This window comes from Molothrus ater, chromosome 4, assembly GCF_012460135.2.
Source record: "Molothrus ater isolate BHLD 08-10-18 breed brown headed cowbird chromosome 4, BPBGC_Mater_1.1, whole genome shotgun sequence".
Classification (NCBI taxonomy): domain Eukaryota; kingdom Metazoa; phylum Chordata; class Aves; order Passeriformes; family Icteridae; genus Molothrus; species Molothrus ater.
In genome coordinates, this window is record NC_050481.2 from 14,630,312 (window position 1) to 14,642,709 (window position 12,398).

Genomic DNA, 12,398 nt, shown 5'->3' on the forward strand with positions numbered 1-12,398 from the left:
GGCAAAATTTAAAAGTTGCATTAGTAAACACACAAAGTTGCCCCCAACATAAAGAACAATTCTAATTTTACACCTTAAAAGAACTGAAGTGTTCCAGCACTGGAAGGCTTTCCTTCATTGCATGGACAAAACAACAAATAGTCCAAAACCGGGCTGTCAGCATGTCTTTGGAACAAAGAGCTGGACTCCAAGCAGTTTCAAAGCAGAAACAGTATTAAAATCATTTGCACACAGCAATTGTTCCCTCAGAAGCAGAGACTTCCCAATACAGCATTTATGACTTTGTCTTACTCCAAGATTAATCTCTTAGACAGCATTGATCTGAAAAGCACCACCAAAATCTAAGAACTCAGTCAAGAAGGTTTTAGTGGGAGTCTAAATGCACACTGATCAAAATGGAGTGAACACAAGCAAAAAGAGGAATCAAGAATCAGCCCTGTTATAATTGTAGAGTAATAGAAGAAAGCAGGAAATCTAACTTAGCTAATTTTTAACTTATTGTACACTGGGATATTTAATTTCTAGAAGAAATTATTATTTGTTGGTTTGCATAGCATGATTTACAATCAAATTCAACTTTTACAAACTCATATATCATAGTCACTCTAGCAGTTACATAGTTAAGCAGGCATTTATTTTGAATATATTTTTTTTAATTTAGTACATTATAATGTGAATTTCATATTCCTTATTACAAGACAATGGCTTTTCCTTTGGAAATGTATCAGATGGCATTTGAATAAAAACTGGAATTCACAGTTTATAAAACAGCATTCTATAGTTAATTCCACTAGTAAAAATGAAACTTAAATATGTTGGAATCATAACCAGAAGGGTTTATCAAAACATGCTCTGCTTTTAAAAATTATCACATTTACCAAATAAGGAAAGGAATCATGTGTATTAAACTGAATGATGAGCAGGATCATGGTGTCTAGAAACATATTTTATGCTTAACTTTGGAATGAGAATATCCAGTCATCTTTTCTGCCTAGGAATCTTCCACGGCACAATTTTTTACATCTTCCAACAATTACATACATTTAGGAGCAGCACCTATAGAATTTTAGGGTTTTTTTTTACTTTAACTTGTCTCTTTCTCCCATTTTTACCTAATAATTGAAAAATTTTCCTCAAATAAAAGAAAAACCTTCAGCTAAAAGTGACTTCATTCATACAAACCAAAAAAATGAACACCAGCATTTGGATCATTTTCTCTAAATACTAAGAATAAAGCAATTCTCAGTGGTACTGTAAAGTTTATAAAGTTTGCCAGAAAGTAAATAATTTCTTCATCATTCCTCACTCACCATGTCTACATGCAGAATTAATTTTAACTCAGCAGGTGAACACAACAACAACATTTTTCAAAAGTGAATTTAAAAGAAGTATCCTACTTGCACAGACTAAACTCTTCTACTTAAAACAGTCCTGAGACTTAGAGAAAAAATATTTTCCTTGCTATTTATTCAATTCAAATCAATCTCTTGGCAGGGGGGTTGGAAGGATATGATCTTTAAGGTCCCTTCCAACCTAAGCCATTCCCCGATTCTGTGATAAGGATTGGTGTTAGGCTCATTTCTGAAACCTGTAAAACTACTGAAAACAGAAAAATAACACTCCAAGTATATTGCCAAATGAGTATTAAAATGTCTCTAATGCAAAGTATTCATAATTCAAGAATATTCTACCAAGTGGCCTTTTGTAGTGCAAACTCAGATGTGTGGTTTGATTTTCAACAAATGAATATTAAAACTTGCATTTATTAAATATTTCATTGATGGATGCATCATGTTAATCTCTGCAATTTACTCAATCAGCTCTAGAACAACACACACCACCTGCACCTCACACAGAATTAATGACTTCAAAGCAATGCTCAGAACAGACAGAGCACAAAAGGAATCCTCTGACCTAGGGAAGCATTGGTCATTCATAAGAATACTTGGAATAAATACCAGATGGTTTCTTGCTGAGACTTGGAGAGGAAAGAAAGAGGGAGGGAAAAAAAAAAGAAAGAGGTGCGCACATAAAGGAACAGAAGATGAAATGAAATGTTCAGCTCCATGCTATGGCATGTTAATTTCTCAAGTTACAGAGACTCAACAAAAACTGCAATCTATCACCAAGTGAGACTACACTGTCCTTTACCAGACAGGATTATATAGAAGCATGTTAAAATTGGCAGGTTTTCTACAAATTCTGAGCCACTCCAACACTTGTAGTGGAAAAACACTCCAGAAGCACAGGTATGTGGAGTGCTGGGCTGCTCCCTCCCCCACTTTTTTGATGAATTCCCTTAATACTTTAGAGCTGTAGGGAAAAACACTGCAGCAGAATTTGCCTGTCACTTCAGGCTCCTGGTTACCCAGCAAGAGATCATGCTCTACCATCCAGCAGGAGACAAAAAACCCAACACATTTTTCAATAGCAATAGCTTCACCACAGTAAGGAGAATGAAAGAAAGAAAAAAGAGAGTTGATAGCTTTAACTATGAAGCACGTCCTAGAATTTATGGATTTGGTTGTGAGGTTGTTTTTTTTTTTAATTTATTTATTGTACTTGGTTACCTCAGGAACCACTTAATTCTTGTTACTGAAACAGAAGGTTTTACTCAATGAGAAAAATAATTTCCAATGTTGCGGTGTGTAAGCAACAAAAGGTTAGATTTTATTGTTTTTTCCTTGAAAAGGCTCTTGTCAGAGCAAGGCTGCCTTGCTATTAAGATTTGCATACCTTGTTTATCAAGATGATGCTATATTAGAAAGTATTGCACGTGTTATCACACAGCATCTCAACTTTAAGAAGGTATGTTGAAGAAATCCTAAGGCTAAAATGAAGGCAATGCATTTTCTGTGGGTAGGAAAAAAACTCAAAAAGGCTGACATAACCATCTCTCTTTGAGGAAAAAATGCTATTGTCTAGCATAGTGAACGATGGGAAAAGGGAGGAGGGGGGAATGGCTTTACTGAAAATAAGCTAGAGATTTTGTACTGATATTCAGAAAGAAATTTCTGAAAACAAGATTTTATTGGATGTTTATCTGGCTGGTTCCTAAGGTAACACAGCTAAAGAGCAGCCTCTTATCTTGAGAGCAAGGAAGAGAGTCTGTGAAAAGAATCTACACTGCAACTCCTGAGAAAAAAAAGGGTTGTTTCAGACAAGTTTGGCAGCGCCACGGCTGTCGTATCACAGTGTCTGGCTGACAAACTCAATGAAAGGTTTCATTACAAGATGACAGTGTGTATCAAAGGGTGTTGGCTATTGCTGATTCTTTATGCAATCCAGTAGTGACCACCACCACGTCTTCCTGCATCTTAAAATCCCCTGTGCCCTGGGGAGTGGGGAGCAGAAAAATATCTGGCCAAAATTCTAGAAATTGTCATAGCTGCAGCAAAGCTGGAGACAAACAGAAGGCCAGAATTTCCCCATCTGTGTTCCCCCTGGAAAGAAACTGCATCCTCAAAATTTCAAGTATGTGACATGCACGCAGCTTTCCTGAACCCTCATTTATACAGAGCACATCAGTCAGCACTGAAATAGAGGGGTTTTTAACTTGGATTGTGAAGGCTCAGTGAGGCAGTAACACATTAGTGAAATGATCTTTCACACCAGTCTGGTAAATCCAAAGCTAATGTCTACAGCAGCTGTCCCAAGTTAAAGCATTTTTAAATGATAATTCAGACAAAGCAAAAGTGAAATATGTACATCTATAGACTTATAGCTCACCACTGCTCCTTTCAGGGAAAAAAACAATGAGGGGGCTGTGTTTCCCTGGAGGAACGCAAAGAAAAGAAAATAATAATAAATTTTAAAAATTTAAAAAGGAAACTTTAGCTCATCTCAGTGATTGCATCCACACCCCTCCCTGCCCTGAGCACACACACCATTTACCCTGTGCTCACACAGCAGTGCTGCTGTCAAGCTCCCTGGCAGCCAAGGAGATGGCAAGGTCTGTTTTGTACGAGCCACATGACTAAGTTATATTATGCCTGTCTCAAAGAAGCTGCAAAATGAGGGCTCTTGCTCTGCTTGCATAACGAAAGGGTACAAAAAGAAGTGCCTGCTCCGCTAAACCCGCTCTCAAAGTGCTGAATCACTGAAGAGGTGGCAGCTGAAACAAAAACAAACTGCAGAATAAGCACAATGACCCAACAGCAGCTAGAGCACCTTCTTTCAATAAAACAGGATGGTGACATTAGATATTATAAAAAGTTTTCAAGACAGTGAAACCGAAGTCACTCATCATTTATGTAAAACTGCAAATTCACAGCACTGCCAGAAAGTACCAAAAAGAAAGTATTGCCATTTTAAGGGGCCCAGACATGCCGTCTACTGATGTAGATATAACAAGGCTGATGGGAATTCATGCAGCAGTCAAACAAAATTAATAACTATCTCCAAGGCTTCTGTTATGTGCAGAACACCACTATCTCTGCCCGCCCTTGCCATCTGATGGCTCTTTTAACATCAGGTTGCTCACCAGCAATTTGAACAGCTTGAGATTTCATGAAGAATGAGTAACATCTTCCCAGCATGGTCAAAAAGACCCTGGATGCTGCACAGCACAGATCTTGTCACCATTTTGCATATTAAAAACCCCAAAACTAGATCCACAGTGTAGCACTTACATACCATTGAAATGGGTAACAGAATATTTTACTGTTGGGAGAACCAATTAAGAAAAATTCATAAGAAATGAGAAAAAAAAAAGACTTAATTATTTCATCTTCCATTAGTCCCTTGCACGTTCCTGAAAATCTATTTATATTGGTGCTTCCATTTCTCCTCTGGGCCTTGAACACTTTGGTATTTGGACTATCAGGACTGTACCTTGCATGCTCCTACAGAAGCATCCAAGGTGAGATTCAGTTTGGAAACTATGAATCTTACCATTCTTAGCCCAGAAATGTAATTGCTTTAACAAGCCCTGCACCCACCTAGACTACTGAAAATGTTTGAGGGACAGGAATGCTTTCCATCCCCTTGAACTGCAAAATCTCAAAGGCTTAGAGACGGAAAGAAAAACAAGCAAGGTAAACAGATGCTCAGTATCATCTTGAGGAAGGCTATTCCATATCCTGCATCATAACTCCATCCAGAACAACCATCAAAAGTCACCATGTTCCAGCCCCTTGGAAAACCCAGACACCCTGCAGTCTCAGATCCCAAGAATACACTCTCCAGCTGAGAAACAAGGCATTAGTTTTCATTATTTGAATGAAGAAGTGATCATGCTGTAAGTGTAGGATACTTCCAACAAAAAAAGGAAGACTGACCCAATTCTGAAAACCCAGCTCTGTGAGGGGTAAGTCTGTAAGGTCTGTAGATAAGCCCTGGCACAGGGCATTGTACTGTAAGCACAAAGAAATCTTGGGCCAGTTACAGCAACAAATCTTTCCTTATCAGAAAAAGGTCCTCAGAAAGATTAATTACAACACCTAGCGAGTCCAGAGAATACCAAGTGTTCAGCTTCTTTGATCCATTCTGAGGTCAAGTGAAAAAAGACATAAGGCAGTCCACAGTATTTTAGGACATGACTTGTAATCCACCTTTTGACAAATCAGTCATTGCAATGAGGGAAACCTGTATTAATCCATCAGAGGTGAGCTGCCATTACAGCCAGAGCTCTGTAAAGGCTGAACAGGACAGGATCATCAATAAATGATTCTGTAAGTAAATTCTATAATCAAACCACAGCAGCTGCAAAAAAAAAAGTTTCCCTTGCCCTGTTTTAATTTAATTACACCACTCCACATCTGATACTGAAACTTTGGCAATACCACCTCCTTCACTATTAAGAGGACTTTAAATTTTTGGACTTTGTCTTTACTTGCTTAGGTATATTTATTAGACACTGAAGTGTATACCCAGTTTAGCTATCACTGTTATCTTCTGCATGCGCAAAGCCATAGTGCAATAGGGTGAAATTCAAATTTTGTATCACTAACTTTCAACTGCAGGTAAAAGGGAGGATTGACTACAGCTTCACAGTTCAAATGCAGTTTAACAGCTACCCATAACTACTTCTAATCTATATCTCCAAGCTCAAGACCATCACTACCATCAAAACAGTCCGGGGACTAGCTGAGAAAGGCTATCCAGCCTTTTAGTAGCTGAAATCCTGAACTCCTCTTAGGAAACTACATGTGTTGAACTATTAAAAAATTCACCACAGGAATAAAAATCTGAGTGATTAGGGTGCACTATTTTTCAGTGCCAATTAGGAAGGGTCACATCCTCCAGCAAAAAGCCAGCAAGCCTCTTGAAGAAAAGATGTGGCAGATTTACTTACTTTTTGGGCAAATGCAACAGAAAAATCAGAAACTGTGTAGGAGAGTCTGTAAGGACAGTTAGAGAGGAAAAAAGGAAGAATGCAAATGCTGTTAATTAAACTGAGATTGCTGTTGCTGCTCTACCTTGAAGGGAAAAAATGTCCACACTAGTGGAGAGCAATCCTTTACTCAGCTCACAACTCTAATTATGAATTTATTATGTTTGAAATCACCATGTGCAAAGCATCCTTGGATAGAAGGTATTTTCAAACAGTACATGTTTATGACACAGTGCTCCATCAAGTAGAAGTGGTAATTCACCCATCCTAGCTATCTGGAGTTTGAACCCTGTGTCTACAAAAACCTCTGTGTAACTTGGTGATTGACAGGGAAAAAGAAACTCCTATGTTCTACCATAGAGTGTATGTAAAAATAAAATGTATTTATTTTTAGTATTTGGCTCTAGATGGAAGTGTGAAGTTAAAAATAACTTCAGGAAAAAGGTTAAAGAAAGTTTAGGGTGCATGATAGTCTTAAAGCAGCAAAGTCAGGTCTCCACTGAGAACCACCCCTGCCAAGCATCACCCAAGTCTCTACTCACCCCTACAGCAGCACGTGACAACACAGGACATATGTCTGATCCACACAGAGCTTTCAGAGAAAATCTAGCATCAGGCAGACACACACACTTACAGACATGAAAACCAACAGCTTAGCGGGGATTCAGAATGGCACATATGTGAAACATCACCTTCAAGTTACACCGTATGCACAGCACATCTCTAAATACTGACGTGACAATTGAGCAGTCGGGGCTTTGTGAGATATTTCACATTGGTGGCAAAGCCCTTGCTCTCTCAGCTTCTTTCACCACTCTGGACACAGAGCCCCTCCTAGAGCCCATCAGGAGGTGAGGGTGCATTTGCTTCCATTTGGTGCTCACCTCACCATGCTGGAAGCTGTAGCTCTTGCTTTGTTAGATGGGACAAGGAAAGGGCATGCATCACAAAAATCTCTGCCCAGAAACATCATGGTGACAACAGCTATCATTCTGGAAAAAAACAAGCTTCTTCTTTGTTGAAAACAAATACCACAAAAAGTATTCTCGCTACCCATCACGTACTCTTGCTTAAAGCAAACTACTGGCGTAAACCAGCTCTTGAAATATCTGACACATCTTGACCCACAATGCAACATGCCTCCCCTGGGAAAAGCTGCAAGCAACTCTTCTGCCACAAAGAAGTCACCATCACCTTGTTGACTGCATAACTCCGGAGTGATCGATCTCTGACACGGAACACCCATGTGTTACAAACATCAGCAGGAACCCGAGGAACTGGATCCTCTGGTATAATTCCATCTCCCCTAGACTCACTAGGGCATGTGCTGCAGCTCAGTGAACACCTGCGATACCATTTGAGAAATGATACTGTGGATTTAAGTAAGGGTTGATTTTGTCCCAGTTTGGCTCAAAATACAAAACATTTTGAAATCCTGCACAAACAGAAAGGTTTGCTCTTCACCTAACTCTAAGGGTTGGTCCATCTTATGAGAATAGTCTACAGCCAACAGCCAGTGCTACATTTCCTGGAGCTGTGAGAGCTACCAGAACTACATTCTGCCATCACTACACTGGAGCTGCTCTATGTTTTGGTTTGGGTTTTATTTATTAAGGCAGGGCCCTCTGAGTCATCTGAACTAGAAGGGGAAGAGAAGCCAATTTGAGGTGAGAAAGCAGAGGAAAGAAAGAATGTAACGTTCACAGACTATTCTGTCACTGTCCAGGCTTGTTACAGAGGTAGCTCTTAAGCAGACTTCACAGACAGGCGAGTGGAAGAAAGAAACTACTTTTGACAAATTATCTAAATGCACATACCATGCATCTTTATTTTTTTCCTTCCAAAGAGAACTCTAAGTACTGTTTCCAACTGAGAAGAAAACCTCAAGCCATCAAGTCAGGTTTCCAAAACACCAGTGCAATATAATTTTTGATGAAAATTAACAAACAAAAAAAAAATGCAATGTTCCTCCAAACACCTGAAGTTCCCAAATTCTCTGGATAAAACCAACACTCCCCCTTTTATTCTCTGAAGTGACATTATCAGTGTCCTGCTAAACCTGTGTTCCTTAATTAGCTTTCACTGACAGTCCACTTTTATACCAACTACAGCATCTTTCCCACACATGCACCTCTCTTTGGCAAGTACAACTTGTTGCTAATTCTACTCACTTCTAGAGGATAGTACAAGATAACTTCAGACCTCTACTGAAGAAACAATGTTTATGGAAAATACCTATAAATCTGGAATTCTTTCAATACAGATGAGAGAAAAAAATTGTTCCAGTTAATAAACACTCAAGTCAGCAGTTTATTATTAATAATTACTCTATGACTATCTATATATTCTCATGTGTTATGTACATCTACACATACATTTTACTCTTGTTTCATCACCAGAGCTAGCTACTCAGAATGCCATTATGGAAAATATTTGTAAAAGATCTTTTCTCCAGACCTGCTCCTTCCACTGTTCTTGGCACTAAAGGCTGGAAAAGTTTGTCTTGATAGTGGTTAAAGTCTGAATGAATAACAAACCAGAGAATTCAATTCAAGTTCAACTCTAATTTAAAAACAAGTTATGGTCAGCTTTTTGTGTATCAAACCTGAACACGTATTAGAGAGTCAGAACTAACATTTCGACGTCAATTTTTGCTAAATTTTAGTCACGCTCAAAACCAGAACACTTACAGCATCCACTGACGTGACAGACTGCACTTCCATTGGAAACCAGGCACTTAATTTGGTAAGAAGAGATTAAAAATAATAATGTTCTTAGACAATAGCATCTGAGCACACACTCATTGCAGTGTGTTTATCCAAACCCAAAGCTGCGCCCAAAATCTTAGCAGGATGGCATCTAAATGTACCTTAATATTTTCTTGAAATAAAACTAGGGTAAATATCATATAGAGGAATAAATTATATATTCACTGCTTAATTAAAAAAAAATTAAAACCATTTAAAATGTTATAACAGGTAACAGGAAAATGAAGTAGATTTCAATAGAACATTTTTTTCCTACAAGCATTCAAGTAGGCTCTAAGCTCCACCACAACACATAAACACATATTTTTGTAGCAGAAGAAAACAAACACAATTATATGCAATTTCTAAAAATCACTCCTCACCAAACTGCAAAGGAAAATGCGTTTCACAATCATACCAGTGGAAACATCCTTAACTAATATTCAGTTACTTACAGATTTGTTGTCCAGCCTGCAAGATCTCCACTGTCCATGATAAGGTGATTTTCATCCAAGAGCCCAAGGGGGCTGCTGGAGAATGCAGGTGTTGGAGACTGGGAAGAAAGAGAATCCATGCTCCCAGTTGGGGTGTTTTCTCTGGGAGAGCTGTGACTGTCAGCTAGGAAAGAGAGAACAAGTCAGGACAGTCAAAGAATTATCTCATAAAGCCAAATAGTCTGCCTTGGAGATAATGTCCTGAAATATGTAAGAGAAGAAACTTCTGTTCCATCTCCACTGGGTATTTTGGAGGACAAGAAATCTCCCTGTATTTCCCCAAAAGGTATCATTGCACAATTTCCCCCACTATTCTCACCAGGCTTTCTCCACATACAACATATTCCCAGTCCCTTTTCAGTTGTGTTTTATGTGAATGAAATGCTAAATTTTGGGGAGGTGTTTTTAGACAAAGGCAACACTTCTGATAAGAAAACAGTTTAGGCTATGTGCATTTGTCTCCCTAAGAACACAGTCTCTTAAAGATAATTTAACACACATTTGAGGAAATGAGTGCTCTCAAATACAATAAGCACAGTCTTCTCAAACATGAAACAATGACATTTAGAAAGGTCAGAATAAGCAAGAGATCTCTAACAAACACCCAATACCCAAAAATGTTACTTTTATTACTCCTTTCTAATGGTGTTACTTTTAAGAGAGTTCACTGTATTCTGATCTATTTGTTTTCTTAGGCTACTCTTAGGATATCACTTGAGAGGCAACATATTCAAATATGATTGATTAGGAAAACATTAAAGGAATAGCATTCCTATCCCAAGGACCATGAGGTTAAGTTACTAATGTGTCACAGCGGTCACTGCAAACCATGCTGACACATCAAGCCAAACAGCACATTCTTCACTGACAAACTAACCTTCACCCACATAGCCTTTTCCTTCCAATCTTTATTTTTTAAACATCAGCGGGACATTTCAGAAATTCTAAAAGAGGTGCATGAAATGAGGATGTTTTCAAGCATTAAAGTATCCAGCACAGCTAAGCCAGCAGTCTCAAATGGGGCCTGTAGCTGTTTTCAATATATTAATATTTAACAGTAATAAGGATCAATTCCAGCCACTCTTTACAAGGCTCCCTTCCTCCATCCATCCTACTCCCTGTAGCACTCATGAACACAACCCACAAGCCTGCCAAATAACACCAGCAGAAATGTCTAGAGTGGATTAGATACCATTGTCTTCACCATCTTTGTAAAAGAGTTCTGCTCTTTTGGGCCCAAAAGATTTTGGGGAAAAAAAAATTAACAACTATGTCCTAACCCAGCATCAAAATAATACAATCAAAAGCTGTTCAAATATTGTGCTATCTTGACAAGTTATATCTCCCATAAATAGTAATATACAAGATGAAGTCCTGTACAACATTACTTTCTATTTCTAAATTAACTAGCATCTGCTCAGGGAACAACTGAGCTTAACTCTATTTCATCAAGCTAAGCACTACTCTTGCAATGATTTCATTTATGATTTTTTTCTTAATTAATGAAAAGTGCAACATCACAACAAAACAAATGTGGACAATGAAAAGCCACCCTTGATGGAAAAAAATCCTTCTCCTAACTCTATCACAGCCTCAATTTCTTCTGCTACAATAGCTCAGAGTTAGCAAAGCCCTCAGCTGCTTCCCCAGCCATCTCATCCTCACCCCCTCCCAGCAGCTCTGAGAGAACAACTTCCCTAGAGAGTAAAATGACATACAACTGAAAACAGTGAAATGATAAAAGTGATCATCTGGAAATTTCTCCCCAAGTAGCTGCTAATTTAAGGATCTAAATTAGCCTGTAGCACCAAAGTGTGATATGCTCTGAGGAGGAGAACATTACCTGGGAAAATGAGTCACTTGCACTGTGGCAATCCTGCTCACCTGGCACCTCCCCACTGCACCAAGGCCATGGTGCTGCTGCTTCACATTTACATAACATGAGAATCACAGGAGTGTCAGGTAAAAACTAATTAATTACATCTCATTTGCAGATGTATGTGTCACAGTGATAAACATCTGAGAGATCAGACATTACTGATCAGACATTGCAACCTTACTTCATGAATTCCTTAGAACTAGAGTTAAACCCTTTTAATCCATCCCAATTTCCTTTCAAAGCAGTAGTAGTAGCACAGTCTAGATTATCAAACCACATATACCATATTAGAAGGTCACATTTACCTCAACCATTCACTCAGCATTACTAAAACACATTTGAAAGGAATATTAATCTCGTTCTTAATATTACAAATATGACCAGCTCACAGCACCTCCCTACAGAAAGCAGAGGATATCTGTTGAATTGTTTCCCAGAACACAAAGAAGTTAAACCCCAAAACACTGAACACTTGAGTCACGCACAACAGAGTCAACACTGGAGACTGTAGTATACAGGCAATTATGTTTGACATTATCTTAAATTAAACTATGCGTTAAATCTTTCCTCAAATTTTACTTCTTCCTTCCTGAGCCAGTATTTTCTCACAGTCTGTACTGCACTGAACTCCCAAAACTAAGACTGGGTTTTGCACAGTAAAAACAAATCAGGTATTTAAACAGGAAAACGCCTGCAAAATTCTATGGGATTAAGTAAAAACCCTCTAAAAACATGTTCAAAGACACTTTACATTTCTGATGTCTTCAGTTATCTCCTTTTGTAAAGTAAAACAATGTTTTTATTCAGGAAGAGGCAATTCTGTATAACGGCAAATACAGATGACTAATGACCATCTAGCACATTTTCATGATTAAAAACAATATATGCTCCAAACCTAAATCCTCAAAATATAGGGTCATTGCTATGATTGCAACAGCACAAAG

General features: G+C 38.3%; 1 protein-coding gene across 1 annotated transcript in view; it reads right to left on the bottom strand.

The window, feature by feature from the left end:
- ARHGAP10 (Rho GTPase activating protein 10) overlaps window positions 1-12,398 on the bottom strand; it is a 138,029-nt gene that overhangs the window by 9,518 nt on the left and 116,113 nt on the right. Inside the window, exon 20 of the mRNA XM_036382758.2 lies at window positions 9,537-9,699. Within this exon, the coding sequence (XP_036238651.1) occupies window positions 9,537-9,699 (163 nt within the window). The remainder of the gene's footprint in view (window positions 1-9,536; window positions 9,700-12,398) is intronic.